Source organism: Brachyistius frenatus, unplaced genomic scaffold (assembly GCF_029030835.1).
Source record: "Brachyistius frenatus isolate BFR_SWC_R1_liver_20210118 unplaced genomic scaffold, ASM2903083v1 Contig_1, whole genome shotgun sequence".
NCBI classification, from domain to species: Eukaryota; Metazoa; Chordata; class Actinopteri; family Embiotocidae; genus Brachyistius; species Brachyistius frenatus.
The window spans coordinates 7,876,340-7,903,246 of NW_027210600.1; the positions used below are offsets into that span (position 1 = coordinate 7,876,340).

At 44.4% G+C, this 26,907-nt stretch overlaps 1 protein-coding gene across 1 annotated transcript in view; it reads right to left on the reverse strand.

The window, feature by feature from the left end:
- The window catches only part of mecom (MDS1 and EVI1 complex locus), a 136,966-nt gene extending 110,474 nt beyond the window's left edge, over nucleotides 1–26,492 (reverse strand). The window contains exon 1 of the mRNA XM_069724540.1: nucleotides 26,198–26,492. Within this exon, the coding sequence (XP_069580641.1) occupies nucleotides 26,198–26,234 (37 nt within the window). The 5' untranslated portion in view covers nucleotides 26,235–26,492. The remainder of the gene's footprint in view (nucleotides 1–26,197) is intronic.
- Between the last annotated feature and the right edge of the window lie 415 nt (nucleotides 26,493–26,907).

A 26,907-nucleotide genomic window follows, 5' to 3' on the forward strand; every position in this document is an offset into this window, starting at 1 on the left:
GATGTTTATGATCCATGGAAAAAAAAAAGTATTTATACAAAGCAGAAAAAGAAAGAAGAGAAGACAGTTTCTCTGAAAGTGCAGGAATGAAAAGTAGTGTACGTTAGCAGCATCAGCGGTTTGTGGAGCCAGAGGCCCTCCGTCTCCCTGTCTGGTGGAGATAGGCGAGAGGGCCCACTCCCTGTCCGGCCGCAGCAGGGGTCTGAGCTGCTTGCTGACACGTCTACTTTAATTGTTAGTATTAAATCACTTGCACTTTAACTCAAGATGCTATCTGCCAGGCGTTAAGATCTTTTACAGTAGCGAGTGTGCGCTGCTTTAAATGAGAAACACCCACGAGTGACACACACACACACACACACACACACACACACACACACACACACACACACACACACACACACACACACACACACACACACACACACACACACACACACACACACACACACACACACACACACTGTTAGCCTCACCCTGACAGACGGTGAAGTGTGAGCGTGTACGCGGACGTGTAGTTAGATTAAACAAACACCCGTACACGCACATACACAAACACAATGGAGTCCTGTGTTGGACTGATTGTCGGTGGAGTGGACAGACAAGCAATGGGGTTCCACCCCACTCGTACCGCGGGCCACCCGTCAGTCACCAGGCGCACCGCACCACCAGCTACACCGCCAGCTGTTTGCTTTAGGAAGGCAACTCGAAGCCAATTAAAATACACTTAGAGCCGTGTCCGACTTGTGTTTGGAAAGATAATATATGTCCAGCAGTCCAGTCAACACGGTGTGAGCAAACAGGGGCGCACTCTGCATCATTGTCTCAGAATGCACAGTGTCATTATCGCACACACAAGATACTCATCTGTGACTCGAAGCTACAGTGGGAAATCAGGCACGCATGCTTGATGGCAGTTTTTATCCTTTATTCCAGAGAGAATAATATTATCTTTGATTTCATGGTTCCGCAGATGTTTATGTTGCGTTAAAAATATCTGTCTGTGCATTAGGCCGTGCACAGATAGCACTGTGACTGCCAAAGCAGTATCAGTGGCGCCCAGAGGATGTTATTTCCTCTAAATTCTACAGAAATGAGGGAAAAAGTGTGACTGAAAACATGAATCATCAAAAATTAGCAGCTTAATCCACACATGTGAAACATATGGGTTTACCATTATATGTGAAAATACGGACGATATTATGGTAGCAAGATAATATATATATATATATATATATATATATATATATACACACACACACACACACACACACACACACACACACACACACACACACACACACACACACACACACACACACACACACACACACAGATGGAGAGGCAACAGGGTGCTGATATGAGTGGTGGTGAGTGGTGAGCAGAGACGGGAGCTCCATGTCTGTTCAGTGTGTTTTAAGAGTGTTTAAATGAGTGAAAAGTCAGTTATGGCTTCCAGATGGGGGCCGGTTTGATCCGGATCATTCTGACAGGCCTGGACTTTGATGTGCTGCTGCCTATTACTGACATTACTGGGAGACAGGCATATTTCTCCCTAATCACTTCCAACTCCTCCACACCAGTCCTGCGAATGGCCTGCTCGCCACACCGCAACTACAGAGAGAGTCTGTGTGCACGTATGAATGCTAGTGTGTGTCAGTGTGTGTGCCAGTGTGTGTGTAAGTGTGCTATATAAGAAAGCTACATGGCCCAATGACACCCACTACATGCCTGTGTGTAGGAGTGCAGACAGATACCCGTCTCGTTCAAAATAAGCAGTATTAATGGACATAATCAAAACAGAGCCTGCAGTGAAGCAGCAGGTCTGAGCTCAGGTTGGATTTCATCCTGATTTTGAAGCTTTCCCTGAAACTTCATCAGAAACCGCCAGCTTCTAATGAAAAGCAAAGAAGAGGACAAGAGAGGAGAGTATAATGGCTTCATTTATGCTGGTGGGGAGAATTCCCTTAGAAACATCCATCTTGTCAGGCAGGTTAAATATAGTCCAGACAGACACACAGAAGGGAATAATTCCTCCACTTCCCTCTCCACCCACACTCCCCAGTAAGCCCAGTGGAAGTCATTTCTCAGTGACCACAGAGGAGGAGGACCAAAGGGGAAAAGCAGCGCCACTCTGCTCCTCACTAATCACTCCGTGACCCAGAGACCACCCCTCTGCTAACCCTTGCAAGTATCCTCCTCCTCCTCATCTCCTGTTTTTTTTTTTTTTTTTTTGGGGGGGGGGGACCGTGGAGAGGGATGAAGAGCGGAGGAGTGAATCAGGCCGAAGTTCCCCTCTTTATCTCCCAAAGGCAGGGGAATGCCAAGGGGCCGGCACTTTGGAATCCACTGTTTTGTCTGTTTCTTGGGGAGAGCTGGGCTGAATCCACTTGGAGTAGCACAGGGAGGTATTCAGAGCAAATCTGGAGGGCCCTTCAGCAGACAATGGTGCAGCCCGGGGACAATGTGAGTCCTTGATGAGGGATCTGTGGAGAGGTGCAGGTGTCTGAGGTGAAGAACAGTCTCTCAGGCTTGACCCACTTATCTCCAGCTTCTCTTCTCTTCTCTTCTCTTCTCTTCTCTTCTCTTCTCTTCTCTTCTCTTCTCTTCTCTTCTCTTCTCTTCTCTTCTCTTCTCTTCTCTTCTCTTCTCTTCTCTTCTCTTCTCTTCTCTTCTCTTCTCTTCTCTTCTCTTCTCTTCTCTTCTCCAAAGAGACATTGCGATTTTTTAATTGTATATTTCAAATGACTACGCACCTCACTTTGCTATGTTTAGAAATGCCGTGTACCTATACATGGACATGGGCACAGATGTCGGTTCGCTCTCGTCAGGGAGGGAGGCAGGAAAAGGCCTTTGACCCCAGGGCTTCACTCTACATTCCTTGTAATTGCACTCCATCATACTTTGTGCCGGAAAAAGCAAACATCTAAATAAACCCTGTCAAAACCATGTTGTCCATCTGCCGGCAGATAAGATGGAGAAAACAAGCCATGTTCCATAAACACAAACATCACAAATCAGTAGCCACAAGTCACCACAACCATAAATTAGCCTCTGAACCATTTTTAGCATTTAAGAGGACAGTGGAACCCACTCCTTAAAATCTCATCACTGCTGTCACTGTGGGCTCAGCACCAAGAGAAAAAAAAAACACTGGGATACCATCTACAAGAGCTGGAGAGAGAAAACAACAGAGATGTGACCACTAAAATGCCGGCTGGCTTGTGGAGGCAGGGCTGGGTTACCCAGCAGGGCAGAGAGTTACTTCAGTGAAGTGCAGGAACAAGTCACAGCCCCCTAGTGGAAATGCTTCAGCTGTTTTCTCTTTCTTCTATAACTAAAAGTACAGAGACTCCACTAATTTGAGAGACTTATCTCATCACAGAGTTGTATGGGAAATGTTCTTCAGAAGGGACAATTTAGTCTTTGACAAAATGTTTACTTTGTGGTTGGACATCTGAAAGTTGATAAACAGGGAAAACAAATGACTGTGTTTTGTTTACAATTTTTCCTCTCTAAATTATACTTTAACTGCTCCGACATATTGTAGAGCACAATGCGCAGGATAACAAATGAATTCCTCAGACATCCATTCCACAATGTTTTCCCTTCATATTACATGGCTAAGAGCCTCTGGGAAGACATTACCTTTGTACAGGAGCTCTTGCAACATGAAATGACAAATCGACAATAGCATCGCACCGGGCTCTCAGGCGCGTGTGTGCATTAACTCTCCTGGATGGAACATGGACGGCCTGTGAAATTTCACACCCAGATTTATCTTATTTTCCCAACTTATTTTCATATCTATTTCCTTTTCTTTGTGGATTAGGCAGTAAATAAAGCCTACGGGGCCTCGTGCATTGTAAAATCAGCTGGAATTGCCACATTAAAATAAGGAGGCGAGGTGCAGCCTGAGCCATCCTCCTGGATTTGGGCAAATTCAGCTGATGCAAAACAAGGAATTAATTTGAGGGGAGCGGCTTGCGTGCTGAGCTTGGCTCTCTGACAAAGATGAATGGCATCATTCCAAGCGAATGGTAATTTCACTTTTTGTGACAGTGCTTTAGAGCAAAAGCGACTCTGAACGCACAAAGCATTTGCAATCCCATTGAGGGCCCTTGGTACCTGCCTATCAGACACTGCACATTGTTTACCAATCATCTGATATTGATTGGTTTCAGACTAAAGTTTGAAGATGAATTAGAGTGGGAGAAGGTTAAGTCCTAACCTTGAAAGATTTAGTGTCTATTCAGCCCGCGTGTAGGACTCTCCTCAGCTCACTCGGAGAATAGAGAACTTTTAAATTCAATAGGGGGTGGGAGACACAAAACGTGTCACATTCACCAAGTGAATCCACTGGAAGAAACGCAGAAGAACACCCAAAAAGCATAATCTTTCTCCCCAGTTGATAGAAATGGTAATTGCATGTGTGGGATAATACTTTGAAGCCAAGGCTTCGGTCGGACAGACCGCCTATTTAGGTTAAAAAAGGGGCAACAAAACAGCTCCTTCTTAACGCTTTTGTTCACTTCTCCACTCTTTTAAATGTTTACTGAAAAAGAACCTTCAAATCCACTCTCCATCTCCTTCACAATGTGGCACCTATCACTCTTGGGTGCATGGACACATTGTGTTACGTGAATCATTGATATGTAGCGATCATTCCCATGAATCATTTTCTATTTAACATTCAGATTCTCAGGAATCCGATTTTCATCCTCTCGAGGTGGACAAAAACAGTTTGTGACATAAAGGACATCATTTGAAGACTGGTACTTTGTTACACAACAGACTGCGGGGAAATATCAGCGGCACAGTCGACACTATAGTCAAGATGAAACTACTCTCTAAATCCAAACTCTTGCCTCTTAGTTGTTTAGCCTCTAGATGCCTTTAGATGCTACTCTGAAGCTCTTGAAGCCATGAACAAATGACAGAGCACCACAGGACACGAGGAGCTTCCATTTTAACATGCTGCACAAGTGATGTTCCGACAATTTGACATCCATATTTTGACTTTTTGATAGAGTCAAGAGCACGCTGGTACCACAGAGTCCCCTCAGCTTGTTGGGATGTACCACCTCCCAGCGTGAGGTTGGAGCTCCAAATGGACCACTGGGCCACCCATCACAGCTGGGCCACACCACTTAACCCCCTCCCCCCTACATCCCCCACCCCATCTCCCCATCCAGCCGACAACTCCTCTGGTCTGCTCCGAAGGCTCTCCAGCCCACTCGACCTCCCGACACGCCACAGAATAGGCGCAGGCAGCACTAACCCCACAAGATGCCCAGGTCAGAGGTCGCATCTAGAGAGTGCGCGCACAGCTCGTGGTCTGATGGGGAGAACAGAGAGCAAACACCCTCACAAAGTGAATCGTTCTGTCATGTATTAAACATCCCTTTAGCAGCACTAAAGGAAAAAGCTTGTCCAGCTCAAACAAACTCGAAAAGTATTGATAGTGTGAAGAGAGCAAGAACACGGTCACAGGTAGACCAGAGGCACAGAACATCGTGTGCCTATTTAATATTCCGAACACAATTTCAACAGAGTTCTGTTTTCAAAACACGTCATTTAAACACACTTCGTTCTGTACATGCCAGCTGTTTGTTTTATGTTACAGCGCCCGTGTCAGGCATAGCGCTACTGCCGACAGGAAGTGCACCAAGCTTATGGGACGGAGCGGGCTGCAAAGGATGCAGGTGTGTCCGTCATGACAGAGAGAAAGACGAGCAGAGCCACAGAGGGCAGTCAGAACAGGACAGCAGGGCTCGGGGTCAGATGGCTTCTGTAAATCATCCTGAAACGAATGCCCACTGGGGGAAACCCACGCGTGCCATGCCACCGCAGTGGCAGAGATCAGGGCAGATGTTCTATAACTCAACACTTGGGAGGCCAAGAGTAAAGACAGACGGAGAAGAATCGGCACAAAAAAAAAACCCAACTGAAAACAGATCACAAGCAGAGGCACTTTGGAGAAACAAGCTAAACAAATAGCATTTCAAAAAGCAAAACCCTCTTTTTTTTTCTCTTTCTTAAATGTTGGATTAATAATTAACAGTAATTAATAATGCATGACTCAATCTCACGTAAAAAAAAAATTCGCTGTTAAAAATTAATGAACAACTTCGTGAGGACGATCAAAGTTTTATACACTTATTACAACTTGTGCTGAGGTGTTAGAACATGGGGTCATACAAGCAGAGTAATATACAGTATAAATGCTGCTGACAAAGCACCCTGCCTTTATTCTAGGCTATGTGTATATAGTGCAAGCAGACACACAAATACACTCTCTCTGTCACACACACACACACACACACACACACACACACACACACACACACACACACACACACACACACACACACACACACACACACACACACACACACACACACACACACACACACTGAGGCCTCAGGGCTTAGCTAACCCTTGCAGCCTGGCCGTCAGCCCTCAGCCCTGAATACGAGCAGCACTTAAACTTTCCCCTTTTCAAACAGCAGAGCACAAAGAGAGGACCACATCAGTGGCCTGCTGATCATCCCCACAGACGGCTGAGCGCGGACAACAGGCAGGTCCCTGGGCACGTCCCCACATAATGTCCTCACGTATCCCCCTTCCCCATCCCGCTCGCACCGGGTTAAGGCCTGTATGCCGCGAATACGGCGCTCCCTCTCATGTGAGACTAGATAATTGACAATACTTTCGAGAAGGGCAGTTAGAAGGAGTGGGAGCATTTCGGGCGGGGGGGGGGGGGGGCAGTGCTGCAGCTGTCCCACTGGCCACGTCCACCCCTTGAATCCCCTAACCACCCACCACACCCCCACAACCCCAGCAGCAGGTTTCTCCCTACAGAGTTAAAAAAAAAACACGCTTCATTACGTCCTCTCTCCCCAGAGCAGCTAGGGGCCTTTCAGTGCAGATAAGCCTCTTAGACATGAAGTAGCGCTCAGAGCAGCATTTGAGTGACAGCAGGAAGGTTTAGCCATTCAGTGGACAATGCTCACATTCTCTGGCTTTAATCTAGGAGGCGGACAATGATCTGTTTTTTAAGGCCTCATCTCCTCTGCTTTTCCCACAGCAGTAGGTGACTGGCACAAGGAAGAGAAAAAGAGACAGAGCGGGCCGAGGGCCGGCTGGGAGACCTCGCCACTATCTCCCAAGGCCTCGTGTTTCCTTGACAGTCCAGACTGAGGTGGGACAAGAGGGAGCGAGGCGGGAGGGGAGGGCCGCAAAGTTGACGGAAGGCGAAGCGCATCAATCACACACACACACACACACACACACACACACACACACACACACACACACACACACACACACACACACACACACACACACACACACACACACACACACACACACACACACACACACACACACACACACACACACGGTCGCAAACAATCACTCGGTGATGGTTGAGTGCGTCTGTGTGACAGACGGGCAGGTGAGGGGCCTGCTGGTGACGTGGCTTAGTGTAGAGCTTTGTCATTCTTATCTGCTCTGACCACTGACATCCATCCCTCCTCTGCCATTGTGTGTGCTTCTGGGATGTATTTATACAAACGCTAATGCACAGGCAACCGGGGAAAAAGAAGTTAGACAGTGTGAAAAGACACCCAAACAAAATAATTTGTTTTGATTTAATGATACAATGTATCCCTACGACCCTCTTTGATGACAAAAAAGTATTATACAATCAATGTCAACCTTTTATTAAATTGAGAACAACTAATTCTGATTTCTGGTTAAACGTGAATACCAGGAAAATTCAATGGCTTGTTTGATTAGTTAGTCAGCAGACATGGTTTGGTTCTTTATATATATCAAAAATATATTTCCAGCCATCAACAAAGAGTTTTTTTCATCTCAAAATGTGGCAGCCATTTATCAGCTCACCATGTTTATTTTTTTACAAGAAGGCAGGCCATGTAGATCATGTAGCTGTACCAATTTTTAAAATTAATTTCCTAATCACTGAAAAAACCCCAGTCAAAAACAGGGGAATTTAGAGATATAGTTTGAGTATATTTCTGGAACATCCAAACATTATAATTCAGTCAGGTCTACAGATTTTTAAGTCGACTTTTATCAGATGGGAAAGGAGATCTCTCTGACGAAGTGAACTTCTCGGGCCAAAATGAACAAACACTACGAGTAGGAACGACACGGTGTCAACGTGCCAAAGAGCAAGGTGGATTATTTGAGAATCAGCTCACACTTCGTACTGGTTTGTTTGGCTCCACAGAGAGCACAAACATCCAGACCTCATCCACAATAAACAGACACTGTGGACTACTGAGAGACTGAGAGAAGCTAAGCTGAAGCCATTCAAACATACATATGTGTGTGTGTGTGTGTGTGTGTGTGTGTGTGTGTGTGTGTGTGTGTGTGTGTGTGTGTGTGTGTGTGTGTGTGTGTGTGTGTGTGTGTGTGTGTGTGTGTGTGTGTGTGTGTGTGAGTGTGTGAACAGGCGGCCAACATACGGAAACATGTCCTTCAAGAGACATGCCGTAAAACCCCTTCAGTGTCAATCACTGGGCTACTTATTACTCTAATAGGATTAATACTACAGTTTAGCCCTCTGCATGCCTCTCTGTTTCTAAACATGGCGGGACCAGTAACTCGAGCTGGTAACTGTGCGAAGAGAGAAAACGAGTGTGAGGACTCGGAAGTAGATGAACGAGTACAAAACTCTGTGCTGTACCTTTTTTAGGTTTCACTTTTGAAACTAATTGCTTAAAAATGTCAGTCATAATCACCCCATATGCTTTAAATATCTGTTAATCAAAGCGTGATAAGCAGATTTTTTTTTTTACTTAATAAACACGTGTTTATTAAATCAGTGTCACGTGAGCTAGTCATGTCACTGTAACTGAAAGAAAAAAGGTGTTAGGTGCTGTGTGTGGGGCCGGCCACGAGCACATAAAACAGCTGAAACACATAAATAAACTCTGTCCTTCTCTAAACACCTTAATACTGGTCTGTAGACCCCTCAATTCTGACATGGTCATACTTTCTGTCTCTCTCTCTTTCTATGTTACACACACGTTTCTGCTGTAGCATGAAAACTTGCTACGAAATGAATAAAACAGCCCAGTTGTGGATTTGACAGCCGCACATTTTTCAAATTACACAATGGGATTTGGAGCTGATGTTACCGGGTGCCGGGTCAAGGGTCTCAAATCTCAGAATTCAAGTGAGAACATCACCGAAAATTTGAAATGTGATTGTCCTCCAGTCAGCAGTGTGCATGCAGCAGGTTTCTCTCAAACCTACTTAGACAAAAATCCCCAAAAGCCATTCGCATGTCCTCAGCACCTCACCCTTACTTTCCTCCCCTCTCTTACAACTTTACTCTCATTAGTCTCACACACCTCATCACAGTCCCAGCACCTCGACCCCAAAAATCTCATATCCTCCACACACCTTTACCTCCTTTCTGGGTGCAGCCGCAGCTCTGAAATCCCACAACTAAGAACACGGTTGCATGTTCTGTATCAAAACACTTAACTATCCCACCACCCACCGCTGTCCTTTTTGATACAGATTAACACACACCGTCTTGTGCATCCTAAAGACTGACATGACTAGAGTTGACAAGGAGCAGCAGAAAGACATGTGTTACCAGCATACACATATGAGAAACAGACAGGATTTGGCAGATTATTCAGCAGACATCTGAAATAAGAAGATCTGCTTCATGCCTAAAATGTGAAGTGTAAATATAGACAGGAAAAAAAGGGGGGGGGGTGCAGTGAAAGAGGGAAAGAAAGACACAGTCAGGTAGGCGGTGAGATATCTGAAGACAGACAGACAGAGACAGATTGGGCAATTAGACAAACATACAGAGTCAGATCATTCCATTACACAGAGGGAGTGACATGGCGGAGATTGAGACAATGGGCCCCTTCAGCAAACTACTGAGTGTTTATGTCCCCCGTCAGTCTGCATCACCAGTGTCCCCCTGACTGCTCGCAGCTGACACGCACGCACGCACACACGCACACACGCACGCGTGCACGCACACACACCTCTCCGGCCTCCCAGGCTTAACATGAACGTGCATACACACACAGACACACTCCTGCTTTGCTTTCCGTCACATCTCAGCGTATCATGTCCATTCGGGCTCTGAGTCTCACTACTGTATGTGAGTGCGTTGGAGAGAAAATGTGTGTGTGTGTGTGTGTGTGTGTGTGTGTGTGTGTGTGTGTGTGTGTGTGTGTGTGCGTGCGTGCGTGCGTGCGTGTGTGTGTGTGTGTGTGTGTGCGTGTGTGTGAGCATGTGTGTGAGCAGAAGAGGATGAATGAATGAATGAATGGGCTTCTGTTGAACTGCTCCTGATGACTTTATTTAGAGATGTTGTGTTTAATGTCAGGAAACAGCAGTCATTTATGCTGCCAGCAGCATCTGTGGTGGGGGCAGTATGACACTAGTGGACCCTCATCCTCAATTCAAAGCCACAAACCCTCCAATCTAAGCACAATTTCTTATCTTCTGACTGTGCCGTGTTGATCTGGTTTACAGGTACGGCGCAGAGTGGCCGGGCACTGACACAGAGATGAAGAAGAAGTCTGTCTTGTCCCACGACACTCCAAACTTTCTGTCATTCATTCTCTTGTTTCCTTCTTAGTTTATAATAGTTGTCTTTATTGTCTTGCTTTTCTATACCCCTTGTTCCCCCTTTCCCTCCCCCTCATTTCCTTCCCCCTGCTTTCTGATACCAGTGCATAAAACACGCCAAAAGTTTTCGCTGGAGCTGGGTAATGAGGCAGACCTTTGACCTTGCCTTGATGACTTCCATACCTGTGCATGTGCAGGAATACATGTGGTTGTGCCTCTGTGTGTGTGTCTGCAGCTGGCGGCTGACAGCGACATGACTAATGAGGGCTTGGGACAGAAATAATAGGTGGGAATTATAACACAAAAAGGGTACAAGTGCAAAGGAAAAGGAAGAAGAAATGACAGAGCAATGGACAGGACGAGAGGAAGGTAAAAGGAAGAAAACAAAGGAGGAAAGAAAGTCAAAGAAGACATGAAGTGATTAGAAAAGTATAACTTATAGGCAACAAAGGGACCACAGAGAGAAAGTTTCAGTGCTTCACACTGAAAAAGCACATGAAGAGTACCCTGCGTTTTACACTGCTGGAACTGCCTTGCTTAGGTATGAAAAGGTGAAACTCGTTTACTATGAATGAAGGTGCTTCCGCAGTCAATTTGCTTGGTCCAGACATTTGGACTTTTTAGTTTGGCCCTAACCAAAATATAAGGTGTGAAAGATGCCTCGGAACACGGCCCACACTAAAGAAACCAAATTTGGTCTGGCCGAAAGGAAGGGTTTCAGCCTCGATCAAACTGAACCACAATTCAGTTTGTTTGCAGGGTAAAAACTATTTTTGGATGGTTCTGACTCTTGGACCCATTATAGGAAGTTGAGGCAGGCTATCGTCACCTATTAAACAATAGAAGAAGAAATGGAACCAGAAGAGAAGTTAAAAAGTATTAAATTGGAATTGGAAGAAGAAATCAAAAGTCAACTTGAGAAAATTTACAATAATATGGAAATTTTTTACTTTGTTTTCTAAGAGAAAAATAAATACAGGTGGTGGTGCCATAAAACTAAAAGTATAGAGACAAATAAATGAATCTGATGGAAAACAGCCAAACTGACAACTCACCAACATCAGACACACATGCGTACTGTCCATAATGTTAAATTGCAGTCCGACAGAGATATTTTCGATTGGAAAAAAAAAGGACTCACAAATCAAAAGAACGACAAGCAAAGATACTCGATCCTGCGACAGAAACCAGACTTTGTGAAGAAACACAACCTGGATAGCACATTTGGGTGTCTGGCAACACCAGCCTACAACTGTCACACTCAGGGTCAAAGGTCATCATGTGTAGACAGAGCAGAACTTCGTAATTATACATGATAAATGTAATCACACACAGGAAGCATTTCTCTCCTCAATTTACTGGCTTAACCTTGTCAGATGTTGCAACCTGCAGGCAAAATAGCGTTGAAGCATCATATCATGGGATATTGGTGTATTTCATGAGTTTACGACGCCAAGACTAAATAAAAAATACAGGGAAGAGTTAATGATAATTCCACACTAACGGCAATCCCAATTTTCTCTGAATTTGTTTGTATGGGACTTTTTTTTTTTTTTTTACAGAAAACAGGAGTAGGATTAAAGAGGCAGAGAAACCAAAGACAAGTTTTCCATCAGGCTGTGTGTTGTGATAATGATGCTATCTGGCCTTAAGAGAGCTCTTCAGTGAACCCTGTGCTCCTGCTGGATCAGATCAGTGCCCATAATGGCTGACTGCAGCCAGAGGGTCTCGACCCACTGCCACAGAACGTGGCGCCGGGACAGGAGCGAGACAGATGGACAAACAGACAGATAGACATTCAGACAGACATCCTGTCTCAAACCACAAATAGATACAACAATTAAGTAAGGTCTGGTCATTTTCATTTCACTGACCTTCGCCCCGCACCTCCCACACATGAGGAGACAAATTGCTACTGCTGTTGGATTTGGCCAACAATTCCAATGCAGGCGAACATGTAGTGTGAAGGCTGAGACAGGGGACATAAATCATACCTGTATTTGATCATTTGATCTGTGGGGCCCGGGGCTGCCTGACGTTGTGACAGCTAGCATGCACCCTATGTCTCTGAACCCTTAAGGGGCTGAAATGGGTCACTTGTTTTGCAGGGTAGTTGAATTTTCAGTGGTCTAAAAAAAAAAATCTGGTGAGGTTTTACCTTTAATGTGAGTTTGAACAATCAAACAAGTTTGAAATGAAGAAGAGTGCAAATGTCTAATTATTGCTGAAACTAGAGGGGAGGTGATTCAAACAAAGTCCTGTTGACTGGACATTTCAGGCAAGAATACTTATTTGCTGTGAACTACATAACTATTATTCCAAGACCCTCCCTCCCCCGCTGCTGCACGTACACGCCGAAACAGAAGGACCCGCTCGGGCCGTAAACTCGGATTCAACACATGCCATTAAACTTCGAAACCCCTCGTCTTTGACTCTCATCTATGAGATGACAGCCGTTGTGGCTCTGCACGTCTAACATCAAACTTACCGCTTTTGTGAGAAAGCCAGTCATTGATTGTTAATTTGTGGATAAGACCATCTGCTCGGCGCTTTCCTCTCAAACGACTGTGCAGAGCTGCGGTAGTCTGAATGATATTCTGGCTTTTTTCACACAAAAAACATTTAGACAGTTGTAGTCGTCTTGACATGTTTCTGCTGTTTGTTCCGCTGCATCCAGTCTCACAGCACCACTCGCGTTTTACCTGATAAAGCTGTGGAGCCTGGCAGCAACGTTTTCTTCTTTTTCTCCTTTAGTAGTCTAATGGTGGTTGGCAAACAGCTTTGGGGTGCATAACCAAGCATTACTATGCGGCGGCGTTAAAAACAAGGGAAATAAGACTAAATGAGGGTCGCATACACTTTTTTAAATTTTTTTTAAGGGATATTCAAAAATGATCAGAGCTATCCCTACTGTTAACATGAAGGATCGGAGGATGTCTCAGGTGTTGGGAAAGTGAACGATGGTTTAGGGTGGCTGTCTATGATTTGAAGCAGTCAATCAGAAAAAGAACAAATTATGAAGTAAACATTGCCTTGGTAACTGTCTCTGCTTATAAGCAAGGCGTTGCTTTCCTTGTGTTGCTGGTGCTACTCTGTTGTCATAGGTGGATTTTAGAACTTTTCACAGCAACAGCCTCGGGTATATTTCAAATCAGACGTGTTCTTCTCACAACAAGACAAAATCCCGCTGCAGCTATAAATCTGTGACTCTACTCAGTCTTTGTTTACATCAGCTGTTATGTTACCTGTGCACATGCCTGCTGACTACAGTGGTACATAGTGTGATCTATGTCAAAGCCATGCAATGCATATCTCACTGGCAATGTTCACCAGTACTTTACAAGCTGCACGCACTGTCCAAACATACAACAATTCTTATTCCACAAAAACATTACCAAAATTATACAGCATCACTCTCTGGTGTCCCCAGGGAGATTACATCGGGAAGTGCCCTTCAAAGTTTCCACCATTGTAATTGTACGGTTTAGATTCAGACTTTGTTTTCTGCCTTTCAGAGCCAGTTTAAAACCCCAGAGGTGGCTAGTCTCCAGGCTAGGCGAAATCAGAATTACATTAACACCCAAAGAGCATTTCATCAGAGCCAGCAGGGCCCTGTGGTCCAGGACACCTGTAATAGAGTTTCCCCTCTCACAGGCGCAAAAACATTTAAACTCCTTTTGTGTGGAAGGTTTACATGCTCCTGCCTGCGAGGAAATATGCTGCTGCAACTGATCAAATCAGGGCCAAACAAATTGCATTTGTCAAGACAAGGATCAATTGGTAGCAACCACAACAAACATATTAGCAGTCGGATCTACACAGAACACTCTTGGCAGTGGGATAGTATTGGATTAACAAAGTAACATCGAATAAGAGAAAAGTATGTGTAGAAATCCAAACCGACCTTTTTCCCTCTGCTTTCCCCTGCTGCACCTCAGCACTGAAGAATTACCACAAATGCATGCAAAAAGATGTATTGGATTACTGTGAATTCAACTAAAGAGGTGCTGCATGCCAATCTCAACATAGTAGGCTAGGATAAATAGATATAATTGATCTTCTAAACTACAACACCCTTGGATAGCAGACAACTTTTGAAGCATTCCTCAAGTTCATCTAAAAGTGATCTTAGAGCAAATCAACACTTATGGTTCATTATTCTCACTGTGGAATATATGAAAACTATCAAATTCAAGCATTTGGTAATGGGAAAATTTGATATTTTTCTGGTTTGTTATTTAAATAAACAGAGACAGGGATGTCTGGGATGTATTGGTGTGTGAAACTCAGGGGAGAGAGAGAGAAGCAGAGAGACTAAGGGGCCTGACTGTCTGACAGACAGGCAGGCGGATGGACAGGAACTTGGCATTAGGGAATATGATTCTGCCAGAGAGTGATCCATAAAGACTGGAGGAGGTCGAAGGGCAGCCTCTCTATAATGACTCATCATCACTCAGTGGTGTCCATGCCGGGATGGCCAGTGTGTGTGTGTGTGTGTGTGTGTGTGTGTGTGTGTGTGTGTGTGTGTGTGTGTGTGTGTGTGTGTGTGTGTGTGTGTGTGTGTGTGTGTGTGTGTGTGTGTGTGTGTGTGTGTGTGTGTGTGTGTGTGTGTGTGTGTGTGAGTATCATTGTCTGGGAGAGAGGGCCAGTGGATCTGCTGAGAGATAGTGCAGTATAAATAACCAGTGCTGCTATTCTAGGCCTCTGGGGAGAAAAGAGAGACCTCCCTGTTGTTTTATCAGAGCCCTGGACAAACACTGTCACCCACAACGTCAATTAATCCCCTATTCAACATCTTTTTTTTTTTTAAATGTCTGAGGAAAAACATGGGTGAGAAAGTAAAAAAAAAAAAAAGGACATTGGCTGGTTTGTGAAATATAATAAATGTTGTAAAGCGCATGGAATTCCCTCTGTTAGATGGAGACTCTGTTTGGCTTCTTGGGGCAGGGTAAACACCACTGGACGGACCTTGCCATGGCAGCCGTTCCCATGGTAACACGGTGGGCAGCGGAGACAGGGCCGCAAGGGAGTTGTGGCGATTTCATGAACTGGTTTTAATTTTTTTTATTCACAGCCAGTCATTACTTTTACAACAGTACAGCCCAAACTGACCACTAAAAGGGCGGCACAGACTGCCAACACCTTGTATATGGAATTCATAAAACAATGGCTCCCACTAAATTCCCCTGCTGCATTCTCAATCAAGCTGCTACGGCAATGACTGTGTCTGCGCACATTTATGTGCATGCACGTGCAAGGGGCCATATTTTTTTGTTGTGCAGCATTGGATGAATATCTCCATTTCTTGGCAGCTGACAGCCTGTTTGTCATCCACTCCACAACCAAGAACTGACCTTCAGCAGCATAACTACTATTATCCTGCCATACTTCTCCTCTCCCCTCCCTTCAGCCTAACATTCCCATCGCCTCTCTCACCCTATATCTTTCTCAACCCTACCTCCCTCCATTTCTCCTTCACTTTTTGCTCTCACCCCTTCCACAGCCTTTTGTCATTGATCGCTGATGCGATTGGCTGCTTCCATGCTCAGTAATGACCTGCACTGGTAACCAGCCGGCTGCTCCTCTCGGCCCCTCGTAGATTGAACTGTCAGATGGCAGCGATTAATGGCTGGGCAGAGAGACACAGATTCACACCTGCAATGTCCCACCCTGCACTGTCCTGTTAATCCTCTGTCCCCCCCCCAAGTCAACCTGCACAGGTAGCCTGAGGTACATGTCCGCATGTGTAAGTATATTGAGTACAGACTTCTTGTAAAGATGGACAACTATTCAAACGTGCATACGTTATGGGAACATGTCAAGCTTTTCTTTCATACATACATGAACCTGAGAGAATGCACTTGCTCTGCTCTGCTGCAGTGGCTGATGGGAACTGAATAGTAAGATATAATGTAAGAGAGGCTGAAAGGATGGGAAAAACAATAAAAAAGGAATTTAAGTACATAATTCTCAATGCTTTTTTAGAACCTTGAAAAGTAGAAAAAAAAAAAACTGTTTTGCCAAATCAAAAAATAACTAACCCTAGCCACATTGTGCCCTTCTACTCAAATGTCAGCACGTTACCATTATTTGTCTGCAGTGCTAAACTTTGCAGCCCCCTGCTCGTATTTACATATTAGCTATGATTAAACCCATAATCATTCACTTATTCCTCTGTTCGCACGTGATGCACTCCAAGCAAGAGAATCAGAATGAAGGGCTGAAATACTAACATATGTTATTTCCTCGAACAGAGATGAGTGGGGTGCTTGGTCTGGTCTCGCTCTGTCTGTCTGTTGAGCTGAGCGCTGCAGGCCCACGCGGCTGTCCCGTGTTGTACTTGGCTGGCCGTCTGCTAACTGTCAGCGCAGTATCTCCTTACACTGATGAATGGGAAGTTTCCAGACCATTCCCAAAGCTCTCATTCCCTTGTTCCAACGCTTATTCAGAGTAGCGGCCGAGAAATCAGGGGCTCCTCCCCCGGCCTACCAGCCTCCCTCGAGGGAAGTGCCAACATGGAGACGGGCATGGAGGCTAAATTTACTGTGGGTTTGGGCAAAATTCTGAGTTTGCATACTTTATTGCAATGCAGATTTGATTTTAAATGTATACATTTTGCATTTTGCCTGTGAATCTCTTCAATGACCAATTATGACAAAGTGCAGACATATTTTCAATGATAAGAGACTCAAAATCATTCGAGCATTGTCTTGGCTGTATGCTTTAAGTTGCATTGCTGAAAAGTCACATGTTGACAAACATAGTGCTTTGAGTTCTGGCAAAAGAGTTGAAGTTTTATCATGATTAGACCAGAGAATATTTTCCAAACTTCTGGCAACCTCTAATCAGGTTGCTATATGCCTTTTACTCAATAGTGGCCCCCGTGTAACTCCTCTACCATAAAGACCTGACGAGTGCTGCTAAGAAGGCACACTAACTACTGGTGATTGTTGGGTTCTTCCTCCCTGATCAAGGCCCTTCTTGCTCAGTTACTCAGTTTGGCAGGACGGACAACTCAATGAAGAATCCCGGTGATTCCACACTTGTTTCATTTCCCAATTATTGAGGCCGTGGTGCTCCCGAGAACATTTCACGATTTAGAAATGCTTTTATACTCTTGCTTCGACACGTTATCACAGACATCAACAGAGATTTCCTTAAACTTTATGGCGTGTTTTTTGTCCTAAAATGCAGTGAGAATTGTGGGACCTTGCACACAAGTGTGTGCCTTTCTGGCCTATGTTTAATCAGATATAAATTTGCCACAGGTGGACTCCAATCAAGTTCGAGACACTTTCCAGGATAACCGATGTAAACATGATGTACACATTTTGGAGAGAAAAGGGTCTGATGATATTTGTAAATAAGAAATTTAAGTTTTGGACTTCTAATAAATTTGCTAAACATTCTAAACACTTGTTTTTTTGCTTTGACATTATGGGTTGTTGATTGTAGACTGACAACAAAGTGTGCAAAATACTTTCTTGAATACTTTCTGAGTCCACTGTAAAATGCTCTCTTTAAAAGGGGCAGAAAGAGACAGAGCAAGGGAAGGAGAGAAGGAGAAAAATGAAGATGATGGAACAGTGGAAGAAAGACAAATTACAAACCCAAAGGCATGTGGTGGGAGAGAAAGAAAAAGAAACCAAAAGATCAAAAAAAGATAGCCAGAAGATGGAAGGAGCATAATTCTCTGAACAGCGAGCATGTGAATATCCGACCAGTCGGGGTTTGGCGTAGTGTGTGAAACGGAGATAAAATCGATTAGCTTGTCCACTGACCCAGTGAGCCTCGGGCCCCCCATCGCCCCAGTCTTGCCACAGCCCTGACAGAGACGTCCAGGCTTCGAGGTCCCTCGGGGTCGCCTCTGGACACTGAGGTGAACAAAGTGGTGCCCTCCTGTCAAACTAAAGCCCTCAAGCACCAGCAAAACAACAGACCATGTTGCAATGCTTCACTGCTCTCTGATTCCACAGGAGACAGAAAAGATGTAGTGTAGGCTGTTGAAAGAGCAGGTTGTGCATCAGAGCTGCTGCTCAAAAGACAGAACTGCTGTACTCACTTCAAGAAAAAAAAAAAAATTGTAAGCTCATTAAGAATTTCAGCCAACTGAAAAACCCATTTTAGTCCTTTTGTTTCGGTTATAGTGGAAGCTCACAGATTGATATGAAATGCTTGACAAGGCAGTAACAATATGGGTTTGATCATCAAGTTATAAACAGAAATATCAATACTTACCCTAATTGATTTTTAAAGATCATTTGATTTATTTTTGTCACCGATGTGCTATTGACATAAAAGCTTCCAGACATTGTCAGGTATTTCTTGGAAAATTATAAAAGCACTGGCCTGCCAAACTCTTGACACCTGTTGACAGGCCCTGAAACCTCTCCCTATCGTTTTATCGCCTTGTTTTCCTCACATGATTTCCTCAGTCAAATCACTGGGTGAGGAGCACCTTTGAATCCTGGCTCATTGTAGTGTATCTGACCCTGGAGGTCAACGAGTAGAAAGAAGTGGATGTGTCACCACCAAGCTCTTCTCCGTGTTAGAATAATATTCCTATGGTGCTTTTAGGATGCTAACGCTAATCAAAACAGGACATCCTGAGGAGGGCCGTGCTCTCTCTTCCCTGGCCCCCGCGCTCACCGGCCGCTTTATGTTTTTGTGTTTCCGGAGGAGCGACAATCCCAGGAAGCCGCGAGAAGGGTTCATCAAAGCTCCAAGCGGGAGGCCCCGGCTGCCGGATCGCTGGAATGTGGCGTGGAAAGGAATCTCTACTGTCCTATTGTTCCCTTGTCTCCCCGGTCTCATCACATGCCGGCACGTCCAGTTCACTTACAGGTAAGCAGCGCTAATCAGCCCTGCATTCTTTTCCACAGCCACATTCTTTCCTCTGCTGCGACCCTGGCTGACCAGCAACACTCGAGCATCAAGTGTACGACTTGTACAGAAACTCGCATACATAGAAGAGAAGTCATTAAGGCAGCTCTCCGAGGAGACAGATGTGGTGTTTCCATGGTGAACACTGATGATGCATGCATCACTACAGATAAAAAAAAAGATAGTCCAACTCCCAGAAACTGAGCCCGGGACGCCCAGAGGTGCTTGATGATGTCTTTAAAAAAAAAAAAAAAATTTTTTTTTTAAAAACTACAAAGAATTTAAGAGACAATAAATTTAAAAAAAATTGGTTCACCTATTATACTTTTTTTTTTTTAAATTTTTTAACTGTCCACTATAAAATTGTTTGACAGAAAAATGGCGTGCTGTGAACCCCCCCAAAAATGTCAATATATATTTTTGGAATCTCTAGTAAGTAAATAATAAATTCACAGCTTTTAATGACTTTTCGTCTTTGAGTCTTCAACTGTATCCATCGCTTTTTCTCTACTGCAACACAGACAAGGCAGCTGCTATCAGATCCAATCAGGTAAATGTGGTGCAGTCCAAACTTCATCAGGAAGGCCCCAGCTTTGATCACATCTCCTCCCCTCATTTCTCCCATCCTGTGGGGGGTGAGAGGTCACCGCTTAATGAGGCTTCAGGGTGGAGACTGGAGGGTGGGGTGGGGTGGGGGGGGGTGGAGGGGTTGTGGCAGAGATAAAAAGGTGTGCGCTAATCACATACGCACAAAAAACGCAGAAATGTACACACCTGACTACATCTGCCTTCCCCCTGCCTCCCCGCATGACCCGATGCCTCGTTTTAACCCCGTTAGTCAGAAAGGACTGCCGTTTCTTGGACCCTCCCTCGCTGACTCCTTCCATTGGGCCAGCCTGCTCCACCCAGGGAGATCCCCGAGCAGTGCTGGAACACACTGTTATCACCACGTTCACAAAACGATTGTTGGGTAATTCCTGTTTATAGCTATGTGCTCCCTCCCGGGCGTGAGCACTGTTCTCTCTATCAACCCTCCAGGACAGACATTGAAAGGCAACGTCCAAGACATTTTAGCACACCTGCAGGTACGAAGATATTCATCACCGTTCCGTTTTGGCGACATCCACAATGAGCTAAGAGTCCTTAAAATATGGGCAACTAGAATAAAATTTATGAATCCAATTTCTATATCAGCTAAGTGGTTTACTGGGAGAGAAATAATCAAAAAAAAATATATATATATACATATATAAAAAAGTGAATAAAACCAGAAGCAGAAAGCTGTTGACCAGACCTCCTCAAAAAAAAGTTGCCTATGTTGAATGATCATACTGCAGCTGCAAAAAGACCATTGTGACTACAGTTCACAGTAAAGTGCCACACACATTGGCACCTAGCATGAAGTCATATCAAAGCTCTTATTTAGTCCCCCCCTCCCCCCCAATAAAAGCACTCAACAATGTAGTAAAGTGACTTAGCTGATGTGAGACATGAGGCCAGAGTGTCGGGCCCTGTTTCTACCACCTGCTCCAGGTAATTGATTGGAGCATATAAAATGATTGAGTTTCTTTAATTAGCTAACAGACATTTCTCTCCAAAGCGCGCCGAGCAGGGCTAACTTCCCACCGCCTCATTAATAGCCCGGGTGAAGTGCGCCATCAGCAATCTGTTGACATTATATCTCCTCAGACATCACAACGACACACAAATCAGTTAAATGTCTGAGTAAACTTTTCAACTCAGCAAAATGCCATTCATCTCGCACCGGTTTTGTGATGAGAAAATGGGCAACGCGTCTCACATTTCACACCGTGTGCTCTGCAGAGGGCCTTTGTTTTCTGCACGCGCACTAAAACTCGCACGCACACACTCAGCCTGACCAAATAAGCGCATGTGCACGCTCACCTCTCTTTTGAGCAAACACACACACACACACACACACACACACACACACACACACACACACACACACACACACACACACACACACACACACACACACACAAGCACGCACACACAATCTATAAAAAATATGCTTAGCTTGGGACTGCTCTGTTGATAATGACCTCAGCCTTGGCACCGTACTGGGCCGGACCAGACTGCCGACAGACTGGAGGCTTTTGTGTGGACTCCCTATCTCTAACTCTATGACCTTTAGGGGGAAGAAGAAAGCAGAAATGTGTTTTTTTTTTTTTTTTAATTTTTATTTAGAAGGGGTAAGGCTCACTCATTGTTCTGTATTGGTACAGTTTCCCTGCGGTAAACACACAGTGGTTCCCAGGCTTGACATGTTGCTGCACAGCCTCCTCCCTCGATCCATCCCTTGGTGTTCCCACACTGCCCTGTCTGGGCTGTGGCACCCAGCACCCCCCCCCCCCCGGCCCACACACACACGCGCACACACACACACACACACACACACACACACACACACACACACACACACACACATGCCCACACACGCACACACACGCACACACGCGCAGGACACCATCGAAATACAAACACTATGTCTTAATGCATTATGAAATTCCTCACATACATGATGGTCTGACATGCAGGAACGAAGGGACTACAGTTAGAAAAGAAGGCGTAGAGACGGGAGAGAAGCCCATGGGGCAGGGTGTCAGGGCCTGAGAGAGGACCCATGACGAGGCCTGGAAGCTGCCTAGTTGCTTGCGACAGGGGCCATCCTTCAAGTGGGTGACAACAGTGCATAAACAAACCAGTAACCTCGTCAGCTCTCTGTTTACAGCCCTGAGACTTGAGTTCTGGACGACTCATTAACATCAGAGACCTTCCAAAAGAGCCATTTTCGGGGGGGGGGGGGGGGGGGGGCTTCTCCCACCGTAAGAGAAGGAGGAAAGTGGACGACACGCCAGACAGATGGGGGCGTTGATAGATGAGAGGGTCTGGGTCACAGTCAAACTGCCCCCCCACAGACCCTATCCCACCAACACATACACAGACAGACATGCACTTATACCTCACAACACACCAATACACCCGAAAAGGCTGCTTGTGTGTGCGTGTGCGTGTGTGTGCGTGTGTGTGCGTGTGTGTGTGTGTGTGTGTGTGGGAACATATGTGGCTGGGATATGTTTTACACCTGGTTTGACATGCATTTAGCAGCTTTCCCGTAACAATGGGCTCGTTGATGTTTTGTTTTTTTTGTGGACTGATTTGTTATACATCCACGGTTATGAAGTACAATGTTGCCTCTCGAAACCTTCTGCACTTATTGACACAAACAAGTCATGCGGCTGTTTCACGGAACCGTTCATCTAAAGCGATCAGCGCAAAAATGTCACGAAACTGTCCGAATTTTTTCGCATCTCGCATTAAAAACACAACAGAAATATTTTTTGAATTATCCCGCAATGTCTTGAAGTACTTCATTCTATTTCAAATACAAACAAAGTCATGCTCAGGTTGTTGGCGATGCAGCCCACCCGTTATCAGTCCTGCTTTCGTTTAACTATGTGCATATGTTCTTTGACTGAAGTGGTAGTAATCTTTGCCATAGCTTACCAGCACTTTATCCAAGTAAAAATATATATACAGTGACTGACGATTTGGTCATTTAGCTGCATCAGAAAACAAGTTCAAAGCTGCAGCCAAGCAAGAAAAAAAAAGAAAAAAGAAGAGGGGGGTAACTTCTGCCGTGGGCCCCAATGATTCCTGACCCAGTCCATTACTGAGGGAGATATAGGACATTTGTATACGGAGTTTTGGCACCAAGCGGAGCGCAGGCAAAGAGCGCCGCTCCGGGACAACAAGGGCCGTTTAATGGGGTCTCTATTTCACTTTCCTCGCGCCGGCCCGCTCCCTCTCACCTTTTAAATGGGCCGATCTATTAACCGTTTTAATGAGCTCCGCCAGACAAACGCGAGATGCATGGCCCATTGCACAATGTGAGGAGGACGACGCTCCGGAGAAGAGAGGCGCTGACCGAGAGCGAGACGCCGAGGCGCGCGAGGCCTCCCTCTCTCACTCACTCACTCACACGCACGCACGCACGCACGGCTCCTCACGTGCCAATCAGGGGTGTCAATTTGCAAGATAGCGCATCTAAAAAGCGATACGAGTCCACTTCTCTGGAGACGGGCGGACAACTGAGTGATGACTGACAGAATAGTTCGGTAAATGTGAAAAAAAAACTATGATCAAATAGTGTGCCTCGGGACACTAAACTGCATTTGAAATGCTCCATTGCCACTTGTTAAGCTTCCAAATATTTTTCATGGAACTTTCCATTTAAGTCTACATTTTTTTTTTTTTTTTTCCTCCCAGAATTTAGATAGCGTTACTTTAAGCGGGTCTGTGAGATTAATCGCCATTGTAATTATTCCTAACAAATTATCAAAGCACTCTAAACACATTAAAATGAAAAGGTTTTTTTATTGAGACACAAGTATGCTAAGAGGACCTTTAATTAGACCTACACCAAGCAAGTTGGATCGCCAAAGTCCCCCCCCCCCCCATCTCTCTGTGGCCAACACTTCACCACGGGGTGCGGCCTGCACGCCTTGGCTATACGTATTTGGGAGTTTTTTGTGGCGCACCGCATTACATCTGGACGTACGGACTAATCAGTCAACCTCCATCAATCACTCTTACGTTTACCACCTCTCCATCACCTCCTCTATTACATGCACCCTTTTTTTTTTTTTTTTTTTTTTTATCACACGACTGTTCTGCAAGGAGGGAGGCACACACTGAACGCATTTACCAGCAGGGCCCTTATGAGGGGTCTGGGAATTTAAATATTCTCCGTTGACACTGTGCAGACATGGCTGGGGGCCAGGGTGGGCCCGCTCCTCCTGGGGGGGGGGGGGGGCCCAAAAAACATTCCCCTATTCTGACTTTGGAGGCAGAACTCCTTCTCTTCCGTCTCGAAAATAATCATCTTTAAATGCAAGAGGAATTAGACCTGCTGCGTTGTCAGAGTGAATTTAATGGTGCGCAGTTATGTCAGAAAGTTGGTGCAGATGTTGCTTGTTCTTTACTTGTTTCTATACACATAAATAAAAACGATTCAAAAGAAAAAAAACGTTCGTGTTTCACAGTCCAGATCTGCAGGGCCGCTACAGAGAAAAACAAGTGTTTTGTTTCCTGTTGATGATGATGATGATGATGATGACTGTGTGAGTATGATACAGCACCATTTTCCTTATTGCACGTCACAATATTTTTTAAAGATCTAGCAGAATGCCAATAAAGTAATTTATTGCTACATTTACACGTATAAACTACACCTAAATGTCTCTACTGCATGTGCAGTTAATTTAGCTTTTCTTCACGTGGACTAATAGCGTATTTACTTTAGCTATCTGGATCATTTCAGACTTATGTTGCAACTACACCAATAATTGCTTTATTTCCTTCATGCAGCTGAATTTGTAAACAAAAATACTGTGTCAGAACAGAATGTAAACATTCGTCACTGAACTGACTCAAACTCAAACTAAACACACGAAAAGTCCTTCATATTAAATGTACATGAAATATTGCAGGCCTGGGTTATTACACTGGTGTCTTTTTGGTTTTTACCTCCCTGTATGGTTCTTTAAATCCAGATTAATGGTGTGCATTTTACATCTATCAAAAACAGACAAGTCAGCGTTAGAAGCACAAATCTAAAGAAAGGCAACACAGCACAGACTATAAGCAAAACACGAATGAAAAATATAACTGTAGACTCGAGTTTGATTGAAACAACTTTCGAAAAATATTCTTGATAATTTATTGTAGCAGATCAATGCATGAATAGCCGTATCAATCATCTCCTCGCATATAGTTGAGTGCGTTCAAGTAATTAAATCGATTTAATGGCAAAAGTGTAACTAAATTTAATCAAACTCACTGAATATTTTAAATCATTATTTCAACCAAAATTTTTTTTTTTTTTTTTTTTTTTACCAACAGAGTAAGAAGCCTGCGTGCTGCAATAATGAATCTACATGAACTGTAAAGTCTCTCAGCTGTAACATACTGACCATCCGAAGAATTAAAACATCACAGTCTGCATTGCTTGTTTTGAGTGTGCCATATAACGTAACAATCACCATATATATTACACATTATTACACAAATAAGAGCTCGGAATGCACTGCATGACTCGCATACACAGACCGAGTTGAAAAAAACAATAACAACAACAACAACGACCCTTCCCTGAAACATTTACCATGCCTCTCTAAATCCTCCTTTTCTCCTCATTTCTCTCCTTCAACCTGCTTTTCCAAGTTTCTCCCGGCAAACTGAAAGGACCGGCAGCCCGCAGCAGCAGTGCGCAGCGATTGCAATGTAACTGCCGATGCACAGGACACGGGATTTTTTTTTTTTTTAACTCGCAATACACTCCGCTACACTACAGCGCCCACTACATGCAACGAGCAATTCCAATACAGGAGCGGACGCTTTGCAGAAAGTTCCTCCATCGCTCACTCAACTTAAAAGTTCACTCTCTTCTCGTGACTTCGTTTCATTATTTTTTCCTCGCGGCGATATCGTCATTTACTCGTTCCTAACAGGTCAAAGTGACGATTGTGGTCGTCTGCTGGAAATGAAATCGTTACAGAAAGTATTGATAGACGCAGCGGTAACAGCGACAGTCTGTAGGTATATAAGATGGCATGTTTCAAAAGAAAAAAGAAAGGGATGTTGCACCTACTCGTGGCCAGTTTCCGTGCCCTGCCTTTGGACCTCATGGTGCCAGTCTCTCGGCGTGGGTTTGTTTGGATTTTTTCTTGAATCTTTTTTTCCTCCTTTTTGTTTTTTCTCTGTCCTTTTTCTCTGGGTTTCTCAATCCAAACGCGCTATCTCTCCAGCATTGTCAGTCTGGACACCTTCGCACATGCGCACAGCCCGAAATCTGCCGGCAGCAAGTGCCAGGAAAAGTTTGGGACGATTTATCACTTTGATATTAACCTGATCTGGTCAAGATGGGTGAATCGTGGACATCTCCTTTCGTGTCAGGTTTTCAAACGGCCAACTGAGAGAGAAAGCGGGGCACACTGCAAAAAAATGTCAAAGTTGTGGTCGCAAATTTAGTCGTGTGTTCTTATTTATTTAACAGTTGAGAAAACTTTGTAATTGAAATGTTTTGCAGTGCATGTTAGACTTGTTTTACTCGTATTATGAAATAGGAAACATTATTCGTTTCTTAAAATAAGAGGAAGAGGAGACAATACAAAATTATAGGTTACAAATTTAAGACAACTTTTCTGAGTCTAATTTATGCCATATATCACCTAATATGTTAGTCTTTTTTCTTTTCTTTTCTTTTTTTTTTTTTTTTTAAATAAAAGGAATACAAACTTTCTCGGACTGCACACTAACTGCTTTGTGGAAATGGCTATTTTTTTGCAGTGCAGTCAGCAC